Genomic DNA, 13822 nt, shown 5'->3' with positions numbered 1-13822 from the left:
CCAGCTACTTTAACCAATACTGGCTGCAGTCTCCACTTGAGCCCTTAGTCTAGTCCTTTTCTGACTGATATCCAGGCTCTTCGAACACTTGGCATTTGAAGTTGCATTTCTTATTGCTATTATCCCAGCTAGGCAAGTGGGGAACCTCTGGGTGCTACATGCTGACCCTCCATAAGCTGCTAACTCGATCTGACTCTGTGTTTCTTCTGAAGGTCATATTTACATTCCAGCTATCTCGGGTCATCTGTCTTTCTTCCTTATACTTCAGACACTGAACATGCCTTATGCACCCTTATTATCTTCAGGACACTGTATTTTTACTTACATAGCTTCGTTTTGTAGAATGTAGCATCTCTTATTCTGCTATTCTGGACTCAACAAGCGTCTACTGCCTTGGTCTTCACATCTGCCCATTGGATCTCCTCTGTCATTTTCCTGGCTTATGTATTACCCAAGAAGCCTCTGCCATCTTGAATCTGACCATGCTTTACTAGACCTATTTCGACTTCTACAACTCATTTCTTACAACTTCACATCTTGAACATTAAGATGTTTTAATCCCAAACCTTTGCAGAACAGCTTGCTGGTCTCAAGCTACCACATTTCTTAAACGCTACATGTTGGATGTCAGATCTAGACGCGACTCTTACTTCAGGAGGGCAGTTATCCAGTCTTGTTTTCAAGATTTGGGACATGGTTTTTCTGCCTTCAGACCCAATACCACAGCTACATTGTTGGCACCTGTCTTTAAATTCAAATTGTGGATTTGAGAATGTACTACAGGATTTCATCTTCCTGGTTTCTGTTTGCACCTGCCTTATAGGTAACCTTTAGTTGCGATCTTCCTATAGGATGTGAATGTGAGACCATAAAGAAAAATGGTTCTTCAAGTGGTCATCTGTGCAGTCATAAAACCCTCTCTGCTGCAGTTTACTTAGCCATTGTTTTGTATAAGTTTGCTGCAGTTATCTTATTGAAGGGAGGATATGTGGGGTGATACATATCTACATCTGTCTATATACAATATATCTCTATCTGTGGATGGTCTCTGGGGCTGGAAAGCTCTGAGGGAAAGCTCTAGAAGGTTTCAGATGGGGCATTGTGCAGGTGCAGACCCCATAGATGTGACTGCACAGATAACCACTCAGAGAATATCAGTTACAGGTAAGAAACCTGCTTTGCCCCCTTCACATTCAAACTGGTAAAATATTTAGTGCTGATAGTATTCTCTTACCTTCCTGTTTCTATAAAATCCTGGGATTATGCTGAAGCATCTTTCTTTAAGCTGCTCTGTTTGGCAGGAGAAATTTAATGTACTGCTGCATAGCGGGAAGATGGCTCCTGACTTATCCTTGTATGCATTAAACCAGGGATTCTCAAACCTGGGGCCTCAGAATTTTGGACAACAACTCCCATCATCCCCAGCCACAAAGCTGTTGGCTGATGGGAGTTGTAGTCTAACAAAATCTGGAGACCTAAGTTTGAGAACCGCCGCATTAAACCTATTGTAAGGTGAGAGAAATTGTGATGGGCAGATAGAAGTAGTTCCAAAATTTTGCATATCATGATGATGCACTTCTCTTCATTCATCTTCCAATTTCAGAGTTAGAGCTGATTCCCCTTTAAATTTTGACACGATTTTTATTCCATTTCTTACAAGGGGCAGTCTTGTGTGAACTAGAATTTTAATACAGAGGCCTGAATTCTGTTTTTATTAGAACTCCAAAATACCAGTAATAGATTTTGAAGTGGGTGCTGGTGGCTTTGTTGTGGAATGTCACAAATAATGCATCTAAACCTGTATGAACTGCTTTTGATTTTTGCAGGATTGGTAGACTGACAGGAAGGTTACCAAAAGAGCTAGCTGATGAAGTTGTTGGATCTGTGTTAGACTGCTTCAGGTAATTCTTGCACATTTTCTAGATCTCCTACAAATTGTATAGTGAAATACATCCATCTCTGCTAGTGATTTAAGCTTTATTACAGTCCTTGACCAGTACAGAAATACAGAAATAGTACAAAGATTAAAAATGCCATTCAAAAGTAACAGTATAAAAACTATGAAACAATCTACAGATGTTATTGCTTAATTAATAAAGTAGCAAATAAACAACAATCAGACTCTTACCTTAATCTCACTCTATTATCTCATTAGCCAAAATTTCTGGCGAATTTGCAGCAGCACAAAACTTGGCTACATTATATGTCACCTCAAATCCTGAATCAGATAAAAGATATGCAATATACAGTTCATCCTCACCACTCGGCATATTATTTAATAGGGGAGAGATTAAAAATACTTGTAAATTCCGATTAAAAACTACAGTGTAGTAACACATGACCAATATATGGCATTAGTTCCACAGGGACACAAATTCTCTTTATACAGGATCTTTTTATATCTGCCCTCTTTTGTAGCTGAAAGTAGCACATCGAAACATGTCCAAGTATAAGCTCTGCAATATTTTGGAATTACCAATGATGAACAATAATCAGGATTATTGCTATGAGTAAGCCCCCAAGCCAGAATATGCATCGGAGCTAAGTTCGGCTCTTGTTGTTCTATATCTAAAATCTGTTGCCTCAAAACTCTTTTAGCTTGTTCATAACCCATATCTCTTGAATGTATCCAATGAAAATCCATATAGGACTAGCTTCTTTAAAGATTGTTTCCATACCAACTGAAATCTGTCCTATCCAGCTCTACTAGGAAGTCAGATGCGATCTGTAAGCACTTCCATAGCAGATAGATAGATGTTAGTCTCCTTTAAATTACCAGGATTTTTTAAAGTATGAAAAAACACCATGGAAATATGAACATCCTTGCAAAGACTTGGAGTTAATTTTTAAAGTTAATATAAAAAACCTAAAATAGTATCTCTTATTGTAAATAACTACAGTTGTCATCTTGTGCACACTTGTGAATAAGCCCATTGAGACTTCTGAGTAAAGATGCTTAAGCTTGGGCTGCATTCAAGGAATCTAACTGAATCCAAAAACAAGTTCAGAGAGTGCTCTGAGTGAACTGGAATTGAATCTAAACCTGAAATCTCTTGAACTTGAACTGAGCTTCTAAACACAAAGAGTAGTAACTGGTTCAGTAATGAGACATTCGAGAGATTCTCTTTAGATGTGGTGAAGGCTGCTCTGTACTCCAGCTACATTTTCGAGAAAATATTTTCCCAGTGAACCAACTGAAAAAAAGGGGAGGAGGAGCAGGAGAGATTGGTAGGCAGGGCCTAGGACTGGTAGCAGTCTTGGTGCTTAAGTAAAAACTGGCCCAACCAAAGGTATCCGACATCAAGGCCTTACTATGAAGAACAAATTCAAAAATAAACAGTTAAAAGGTTTTTGTTTCTCAAGTGCATTATTTATCATCATTGTAATATTTCTATAGAGTTGCATTGCAAGCAAAAGATTTCAATATTATTATGCATAAATTTTATTTCTATTGGTTCAAAACTGGTTCAAAGTGTCTGAAGTTACTGAAGGTTACTAAAGTTAGTGGCTGACATCCTGTCTACTAGAGGAAGTCATATTAAAATTAAATAGTCCTTTAGAGTAACTGTTGAGTACTACAGTATACTATTGAGTAATTTGGTCAGGATGTCAGCCAGTCTCTGAATCGGAGCTGAACCAGAAAGCTTAAAAAGTACTGGTGAATCTGAATCAAACTCAAATTTCTAATGGTTTGACTCCCTAGCTCAGGGGTGGGGAACCTTGGCCCTCCAGCTGTTTTTGAACTACAACTCCCAACATCCCCAGCCACAATTGTGGCTGGGGATGATGGGAGTTGTAGTTTAAAAACAGCTAGAGGGTCAAGGTTCCCCACCCCTGCCCTAACTGCATGTCTGTTACTACTGTCATAAGAGTGAACAGCTTCAGGGAAATTAGTTTTGCATATTTGATTGGAGTGAATTACTGAATATTAAAAACCTGCCTGTTTATGGATTCATCAAACATTTCAGTTATAAGAAGTATGTTTTTAGGATTGTCTCCAGTCTCTTTGCTTGAAAACATAATAAGAAAACAATTCTTTAATGTTAAGGTTTGAAATCTGGATATGGAATATAGTGTACAATTTTGGTTCTGTCAGCAATGCTTTTTGACATTTATATGAAACCACTGGGTGAGGTTATCAGGGAATTTGGTGCTGGGTGTTATCGGTATGCTGATGACACCCAAATCTATTTCTTCTTGTCATCAGTATCAGGAAATGGTGTTAGTCCCTTAAATGCATACTTTAAAATACTACAGGCAGTAATGGCTGGATGAGAGATAATAAACTGAAGCTGAATACAAGCAAGACGGAGGTGCTCATTGTTGGGGGGGTCGTAATCTGCAAGATGGGATAGAACTCTCTGTTCTGGACAAGGTTACACTCCTCCAGAAAGAACAGGTTCATAGCTTGGGAGTGCTCTTGGACCTGGGTCTCACCCTGGTGCCTCAGATTGAGGCTGTGCCAGAAGCACCTTTTACCAGCTGCAATTGATTCGATAACTTCACCTGTTTCTTGAGGAGAATGACCTGAAAATTGTGGTACACCAGCTGGTAATCTCCAGGTTGGACTACTGCAATGCACTCTTTATAGGGCTGCTTTGTACATAGTTTGGAAACTTCAGTTAATTCAAAATGTGACAGCCAGATTGGTCTCTGGGGTATCCTGCTGAGGTCACATTATGCCTGTTCTTAAACAGTTGCCAGGCAAAGTACAAAGTTCTGGTAATTACCTTTAAAACCTTGAATGGATTGGGTCCGGGTTACCTGAAAGAGCTCCTTTCTCTACAATGCACAATGAAATAATCAAGAATAGAAGATGCTCTTATTTCAGCAGGGAGCAAATTCCAAAGCCTGAGGGCAGCCACAGAGAAAGCCCAGCCCTGGGTCACCACCAGACGAGCCAGTGGCAAGCATAATCGGACCTCTCTAGAAGATTGTAACAGGCAGCAGGTTTATGACAAAGAAAGTGCTCTCTTAAAAACCCTGGGCCCAAGCTGTTAAAGGTTTTATAGGTAATATTATTTATTTTATTATTTTATTTTTACTTTTTATATCCCGCTCTTCTTCCAAGGAGCCCAGAGCGGTGTACTACATACTTATGTTTCTCCTCACAACCACCCTGTGAAGTAGGTTAGGCTGAGAGAGAAGTGACTGGCCCAGAGTCACCCAGCTAGTATTTGGCTGAATGGGGATTTGAACTCGGGTCTCCCCGGTCCTAGTCCAGCACTCTAACCACTACACCACGCTGGCTCTCTAATAACCAACACTTCGTATTTCTACTGGAAATGTATCGGCAGCCAGTGCAATTCTTTTTAAATAGGTGTTATGTGGTCCCTTAGTGTTGTCCTGGAGACCAGTCTAGCTGCCGCATTCTATACTAACTGTAGTTTCCGGACTACATACAAAGGCAGCCCTACGTAGAGCTCATTACAGTAGTCAAGCCTGGAGGTTACCAGTGTATGTGCTACTGTTTTAAGGTCATTTATGTCCAGAAATGGACATAGCTGACGTATCAGCCAAAGCTGATAAAAAGTGCTCCTGGCCACTGCCTCAACCTGAGAAACCAGGGAGAGCTTTGGATCCAGGAGCACTCCCAAGCTACATATATGATCTTTCAGGGGGAGTGTAACCCCATCCAGAACAGGCAGATCTAAACCATCTCTCGGTCCCGACCCCCCACAGCCAGTACCTCCATCTTATTTGGATTCAACCTGTTTGTTATCCCTCATCCAGCCTGTTACCGTCTCCAGGCAGGCATTAAGGAAAGCTAGGCCATTTCCTTTTGAAGTTAACATGGAGAAATAGATCTGGGCTGTCATCACCTTGAACCAGAACTCCTGATGATCTCTCCCAGAGGTTTCATGTAGATGTTAAAGAGCATTGGAGACAGTATGGAGTCTTATGGAACTCCACATTTTAGTTCTCGCTTTGCAGGACAGCAGTCTTCAAGCAACAGCATCTGGAATCTACCAGAGAGATAGGAACGGAACCACAGTAAAACAGTGCTACCCAATTCCACCTCCCTCAGGCAGTCCAGTAGGATACCATGGTCAATGGTATTGATAGCCGCAGAGAGATCCAAAAGGATCAGCAGAATCACACTCCCTCTGTCAATAGCCTGTTGGAGATCATCCATCAGGCTAACCAAGGCAATCTTAACCTCGTAGCCCTCATAAAAGCTAGTTTGAAATGGATATACAAACTGAAAATGATCCTATCTAATCCTATAAGAAGAGTTGCTGGACACCTCTACAGTAGACTGCACTAACTGTGGAATCCAGTCTGTCTTTAAAGCAGGTCGGAGAGGACATTTAGGAGTGATTGTTTCTACTGCTCTAGTGAGTTCTTTATTCCATGTTTGCACCAGAGTATAGACAGAACTACTAGCAGAGCCAACCCTAAACCCTTCCAGGGCTTCTTGGAATCCTGTTGGATCTAGTAACCTCCTTGAGCGGACCAATCTAATAGGTCATTCACCCCTGCAGAGGTGGGTCGTGGCTGTAAGTTCTGCCTTAACCAGATGGCTATCCGTCCATGACAATAGGGAGATGACATGAGTCCCCACACACAGAACAACACCCTGATCAGAACAAAAGACCAAATTGAGTGTTTGACCAGCATCATGTGTCGGTCCAGAGACCAATTAGGATAGGCCCACAGTCGTCATGGCCACTATGAACTCTTGAGCTGCTTTTGACAAACTGGTCCCAAAATGAACATTGAAGTCCCCCACCACCAAAAACCTGGGCCACTCCGATGCCAACTTAGCAACCAGGTCCATCAGCTCAATTAGGGACTCCACTGGGCAGTGGGGTGATTGGTACACCAGTAGAAGTCCCAGTCTATCCCTGGTCCCTAGACCTAGATACTCACATTCAATATAGACCAAATCTCTGACAGGGATCCTGGTAAGGGCGATGGTATTCTTATAGACCACAGGCATCCCACCTCCCCGCCCACATCAGTGGTCCCTTTTTTTTTTCCCCCCATCTCTATGTGGAATGTGTTTTGTTCTGGTTGGTAGTATCAAGTCGGTGTGTGCACACCTGCATTCGGAATAGGGCCTTCCTGATTCAACCTGAGTGGAATCTAAATTGAACTGAGTAGATATCCAAAAACTTGTCAGTGCATGCACGTGCACACTCCTTAGAGGGAACAGTGGCTCACATCTTTTCACCTGCTCCACCATGGAATAACCCTCTGGGAGAAGCTGGGGCCAAACCGGACCACGAGCCTCTCCCAACCAGGTCTCTGTGATACGTACCAAGTTGGCTCCTTCATCCATAATCAATGTATGGGCTACCTCAGATTTATTTTGAACCAACCTGACATTACAGAGTAATAAGGTGAGGTTCTGTGGGTAGTTGGCATTGCTCTCCAAGGTCAAAGAGGTGGTAGGCCTGCTGGAAGGGAAAACAGCAATTAAATTTCTGAATTCCCTTCCCCTATATCAGCCTGCTGGTCTACCAATGCCATCTCTTTGTCGATTTCCCACCATGACTGGTATAGCTGCCCCACAGTTATCCCCTACCTCCCCATCTCTGTTCATCCCAAAACACATACCTGTAGCAGGCCTAACTAAGTACTAAGTAAGACAACAGTGAGCTGAGCAGGAATCTTCCTTCCAGCAGTCCAAGACAATAAGGTGGCCAAGCCTTCAGTCCTACCCCTGAAGGCTGCCACCAAAGGCCAGCCCCCTTTGGCGGCAGGCTTCGATGGCCTCCTGCAGGCAGTTTGCGCCAGTGGCTGCGCCTCTGGCATGCCCCAGTCCTTTTTAAGCCATAAGCCCCCAACCCCACCTCTCATGTGGACTTCTGGAGCCTGGTTGCTGGAACAGCCCCCATGCAGCTGTAGCTTGTCAGGGCCATCAGACTGTGGCTCCAGCAGGCAATGATTCTCTGCTACTCAAGGCCAGTGGGAGGGAGGGCCAGCTCCACAAACTTCCTGGCTCAAGCAAGGGAACTTCTGCTGGTAAAAGAACAGACCCCCAGCCTCCCAGCAAGCCCCATCCTCACCCCTCCTAAATAATGAAACACGAACGTTCTTCACTTCTTAATACAGGTGGCCCTTGTTATCCACGGTCCTGGCAGTTTTGCGTATCCGTGGTCGGGCAATGTAGACCTGACCTTGTTAGATGCGGTTGAAAAATTAGTAAGAATTCGCCTATCCGTGGTTCCTGGGTGCCCGGAAACAACCTCTGAGGTCATTTCTGGCCACCCTTTTGCTCAAGGGAGCCATTTTGTGGCTCTTCTGTCAAAAAAAAAATAAGAATAAAAAAAAATCCCGCTCTGCAATTTTTTTCAGGAAATTGGTGGAATTCGGGGTTGGGGGTGGATTGCTGGATAGCTGGTGACCTGCAGAGCATGGCATGGCACTGTATTTCTATTATTTCTGCTTTTTAAAGCCCTTTTTCGTCTCCAGGAACCTAAACCCCAATTCCCATTGCCTCAAGGTCTCATTATCCGAGGTTTTTCTATCCACATTTGTAGGTTGTAGGTGAGACCTGAACCCCTGTGGATAACAAAGGCCCCCTGTATTTACTTTGCTCTCCTTTCAATAGAAGGAATTAAGACTTCTGATGACAAAATAGTTTTTTTTCTTTATTTAACATTTAATACAAGCAATATTTTAGTTTATTGACATGCTTGTGAAACATGATAATTGCTGTGTAGATTCAGCATATAAGCTCTCCTTCCATGTCTGCTAGTGCTCTTCCATTTTGAACCATATTTGCAATTTCTGTTATAGATTGCTTTCAATCCTTAATAAAACAATATCTGTGTGTGTCTGTGGTGCATACCTATCTCTCTTTTTGGACTGAGTTTTCCAGACTAATATACCTGACTTTCTACAGAGCCGGAAGTGCTGATTATGTTCACTAGCTCAGCATCTAGATTATAGATAGATAGATAGATAGATAGATAGAGATAGAGAGAGAGGGAGATTTATAAGAGTTTGCATAAAAGAAAGGGGAAGAGGAATAATGGTAGTCAGGCTAAGCCTCTTGTTGGGCATCTCAAAAGACTGGCATTTTGGTTAAAGGGCTTACCTTGGGTTACTCTTGCCAAAATTTGAACAGTCTTTAGGAGCCTTGGATTTGAGCCTGTGCTCTGTTGCTGCATAGTAATAAAGCATAGTATCTTGGCAAAAATGTGTGATACGTTGGGCTGCCTTTGTATGTAGTTTGAGAACTGCAGCTAGTACAGAATGCAGCAGCCAGGTTGGTCTCCAGGGTTGCCCGAAGAGCTATATTACTCCCATTTTAAAAGAACTACACTGGCTGCCAGTAAATTTCAGGGCGAAATACAAAATGCTTGTTATTACCTAAACAGCTTGGGTATGAAGTATTTAAGAGAACACCTTCTTCTTCAGCAACCCCACGGCCTGTGGAGGTCCAGTGGTGGTTGCCCTCGCCTCGGTTAGTGGAGACTCAAAACTGGGCCTTTTCTAGAATTGCCCCGGGGACGCTGGAACACACTTCCTAACGAAATTAGAGTTTCTTCTTCTCTGAATGTTTTTTTTAAAGGATCTAAAAACAGTCAGGCTTTTAGTTTATAGTTTTAAAGTTTCAGTTTTAGTGTTTTATTGTATTTTAAATTGTTTTAATTATGTTAGATGAATTATGTTAGATAGTTTATAGTTTAATTATGTTAGATTGTTTTAATTATGTTAATTAAAATTAAAAATTAAAATTAATTAATTAGTAATGAGCCCCTGGTGGCGCAGTGGTAAAACTGCCGCCCTGTAACCAGAAAGGTTACAAGTTCGATCCTGACCAGGGGCTCAAGGTTGACTCAGCCTTCCATCCTTCCGAGGTCGGTAAAATGAGTACCCAGAATGTTGGGGGCAATATGCTAAATCATTGTAAACCGCTTAGAGAGCTCCGGCTATAGAGCGGTATACAAATGTAAGTGCTATTGCTATTGCTATTGCTAATGTTTTAATGGTTTTATATTGTGAACCGCCCAGGGTCTTTTTTGTATGGGGCGGTATATAAATGTAATGAATGAATGAATGAACTAATGAATGAATAAATAAATTAATAATAAACAGACTGAAAATTGAAGCAGCCTGAACATAAGCCTCCTTTTTCTAAAATTATAGTTTCCAGGAAACTGACAATTCTTGGCATGGTGGATGTTTGGCACTAGCTGAATTAGGAAGAAGAGGGTTGTTACTACCTTCTCGGCTTTCTGACGGTAGGTTTGTTTTAATTTGATTAGTTCCTACATATATTGCATAACAAAAAATGAAAAACACGTTGAAAACTAGAGTGATTAATAAGCACAGCCAAATTCATGAAATACTTGAAATACTTCTACTAGCTCTTGGTCTTGGGAATGTCTTACATGCTACGCAAGTGTATTTCTCTGCCCCAATCTCTTTCTAATCACACACATTTGCTGACATTGCCTATTACCTCCTCCATTTTGTAGGTTTGCAAACCTTCCATCCTCCTTGACTCTTCAGTTTTCTTCTCATACCCTCTGGCTATAGTCTGGCATAGCTTCTTTTTTCAAGATAGTAATAATATTTTATGTTTGTATAGCACTTTAGCATGCTCAAGGCATCTCAAATCCATCATTGCTCACATCCTTACAACAATCCTATCAGTGATGTGGGGTGGATATTTTTCCATTTCTAAAATTTCATTGGCTAACATCCAGACTAACATTGGAACTTGCATGTGTGCAGACTACTGCTGCGCTGTCGCATGAGCAGGAAAGAAGCAACTTTTGCCAATCTTCCTTTGCCTTTGAAGCCTGCTGTGCGTCACCAAAATATGTTCTTGAGGGTCACATGATCCTCAGGGACATATTTTTGGGACACACAGTGGACTTCATAGGCAAGGGAAGATTGATGAAAACTGTCCCTTACCTGTGCAAGTGACAGTGCTGTGGTAGACTGGAAGTGGCATTACACCATGTGCACATACTGGTCCAGATGTCCAGCATTGTTTCATAAAATTCATTAGTAAAAATGAATGGATGCCAATGCAATATTAGGCAAGTTCAGCAGTTTCAAAGTTGTAGTGTTTTTTGGGTGAAGATACCTAGGAAGTGTGTGAGAGGCTGTTTTACTGGTTTATTGGGTATTCAAAATAAATAAATAAATACCACCACCACCTTTCCACATTGAATTTGTTTCAGTTAAAAGTGTCTTTATTGATTCCCACCCCACATCAAATATTTCAGTTCGAGTATTCAGCTACTTGAAAACTTTTGAGATGCAGGGTAGGAAATTAATATGTTGGAGGTGTATTTTTACTGTATAAATCAGTCAAATAACATGACAAATCAGGTCATAATCCATTTAGGGCATCATGAAAAAATTTATAGATTTTTAAAATATATATGCAATTTTTATGCAAATGAGGGGGAACTCTGCATGGGGAAATTTTCTGTTTCAAAAATTTCCAGAGAACCCACTTCTCTGAACTGCATAAAGTAGGTCAGTGTTATTATCCATACATTTCAGAGGAGTTTAGGACTGAGCTGACAGATTATCTAAGGCCACCTAGTGAAATCATGGCAGAGGCAGGATTTGAACTGGGGTCTTCGTGATTCACAGCTCAGTCTACTCTGTACTGTGGTACACTATATTAGGTGCACCATTTGTTCTCTGTACCTATAGCTAAAATTATTGGTGCTCATAAACTCTAAAGTAGACTTGCATATAAAGTAGACTTCCCCCTTCACCTTTCACCTCTTCTGGTGATTTAGAAAGCCTTTTCTGAATCTTCCTTTTCTCTAGTTTTCATATCTCACACCTTTTCATTCCGTAAGTCTCAGCATTCTCTTCAGGCTTTCTGTCTTTTCTTGCATTTCTTAGACACTTTCTCACTGTCTCTGTCCTTGAGGCTCCCCCCCACCCCTTCTCTCTCTGCACCAGGCCTTCCTGTTTGAAAGCCAATAATCTGTTCATTAGACTGTGCTGGCTCTCTTTAGCAAGGGTATTTCTTAGCAACCTCACCTACTCCCCTTTATATCCCCATCACTCACCTTGTCAATGCTTGACCAGTCTCTGTGTCTGACACTGTGGGCTTTCTGGACAAGAACTGGATCATTTATGTATTCTGTTTCATGCTAAGTATACTCTCACTACTATATATTCAATAGTGCAAATAATGTTCACAGTATGACTGATAGGTACTTTAGAAGAGTATGACTCCCTGATTTACTGGAGGACTCTTTTGGGATCATGCAGATAAGCAGCGAAGGAAAGGCAGAAGGTGAGCATCAGATAGCTGTGTAGCAACAGGGGCCACCCTGACCAGTCAACCTGGTTGGTAGGTGGGGCCTTGGGAGTGGGCCACAGTGGGAATGTGCTCACTTCGGTGCATTCCCAGGGTTTAAAGGAAGGCCCGTTTTGATTATCAGGGGAGTGGGCCAGAGCGAGAACTTATCTCTTGTGGTTTGCTTCTATGCTGTAAAATACTGTTTCCCAACCTGGGAGCCTCTAGAGCAGGGTTTCTCAACGTGTGGGTCCCCAGATGTAATTGGACTTCAACTCCCATAATTCCCAACCAAAGGCCACTGGGGCTGGGGATTATGGGAGTTGAAGTCCAATAACATCTGGGGACCCACACGTTGAGAAACCCTGCTCTAGAGGTTGCTGAACTACAACTCCCTTCATCCCCAGTCACAATAAATTGTGGCTGGGGATAATGGGAGTTGTAGTTCAGCAGCATCTGGAGGCCCCCAGGTTGGGAACTACTGCTATAAAGCAAGGCCTGTCCTGGTTGCCAGGCAATGGCTGACATCCTGACTAAGGCTGCATGTGCGCAGTGGGAAGAAGTGCCCATGCTGTGGAAGGCTTCCTAACTACTGCTAGCACTGGGGCGAGGGAGAGTGATTTTTTGCTTTTCTCTCTTTCCCCGGAAGTGCCCTGTACCACCCAAAAATATGTCCCTCAGTGCTGCATAACTTCAGGGGCATATTTTGGGGTGGCACAGGGCATTTTCAGGGGACGGAGAGAGTAAAGAAGATCACCCATCTGTGCAGTCACCCTACCTGCATTAAAAGAAGCCTTCTGCTCTACTAGTTCATCTCACATCGCATGCACACAGCCTTGAGATGTCAGCCAACATTCTCTTCGCCCGTCCTCCCTCACTCCTTCAATGATGAACGTCATGTTTTAGATGGTGTAATCCACTGATTAACTGAGTCATCCACTGGTGCTAGGAAGGAATTTTACCCATCTTCCCTAGTAGACCTGTGGTTTGGGGTTTTCCTCCCCTTATAGCAACATTTCTTGCCTCATATCCGTTGGGTCACTGGGCAGGGATCATAGCAAAAAGGACTAGCAAGCGTAGCATCCCTGCTTTCCCCCATCCTCTTTGAGGAAGTTCCCTTAAGAAGCTTTCTGGTTGGCCACTCTTGGGAAGTTAGCTTACTGTCTTTACCCCAAGCAGATGGCTTTGGAATTTGGCTGATTCCAAAGGCTGCCTGGCACTGTCTGGCACCCTGGTTCATTTCCAACAGCTGGACAATAACCATTTGTGTTTGGATCCCCTGCCTTTATGTATTCCAGTTCATGTTAACTTCTGGAAATAGTAATAAGCAATTTATTTGTGGACTTTTGAATCTCATTCTTGTGTGTTCTTCCAGCTTGCTTCAGTCCCTGCTGTGGGCACAACTTGTATACTAGAACAAATCCAGTCTTTCAGACTTTTGTTTTTCTTTGCAAGATATATAATAAAACAAAAGCAGTATAAACACTTTTATTTGTGCCATGATTATTCTTTGTTTTGCAAGTATGGTACATAACATTTTATTGCAAAATTAGGAAAATATGTCATACTAACAACTCATGAAACAGA

The 13822-nt window shown here is 42.2% G+C and overlaps 1 protein-coding gene across 4 annotated transcripts in view; it reads left to right on the top strand.

Annotated features, from left to right (window-relative positions):
• The window catches only part of TBCD (tubulin folding cofactor D), a 218846-nt gene that overhangs the window by 66737 nt on the left and 138287 nt on the right, over positions 1-13822 (top strand). For all 4 annotated transcript variants that reach the window (XM_053293259.1, XM_053293260.1, XM_053293262.1 and 1 more), the window contains exons 13-14: positions 1827-1901; positions 10105-10199. In XM_053293259.1, the coding sequence (XP_053149234.1) occupies positions 1827-1901; positions 10105-10199 (170 nt within the window). The remainder of the gene's footprint in view (positions 1-1826; positions 1902-10104; positions 10200-13822) is intronic.

Source organism: Hemicordylus capensis, chromosome 2 (genome assembly GCF_027244095.1).
Source record: "Hemicordylus capensis ecotype Gifberg chromosome 2, rHemCap1.1.pri, whole genome shotgun sequence".
Lineage (NCBI taxonomy): Eukaryota > Metazoa > Chordata > Lepidosauria > Squamata > Cordylidae > Hemicordylus > Hemicordylus capensis.
This window is presented reverse-complemented; position numbering and strand designations above follow the sequence as displayed.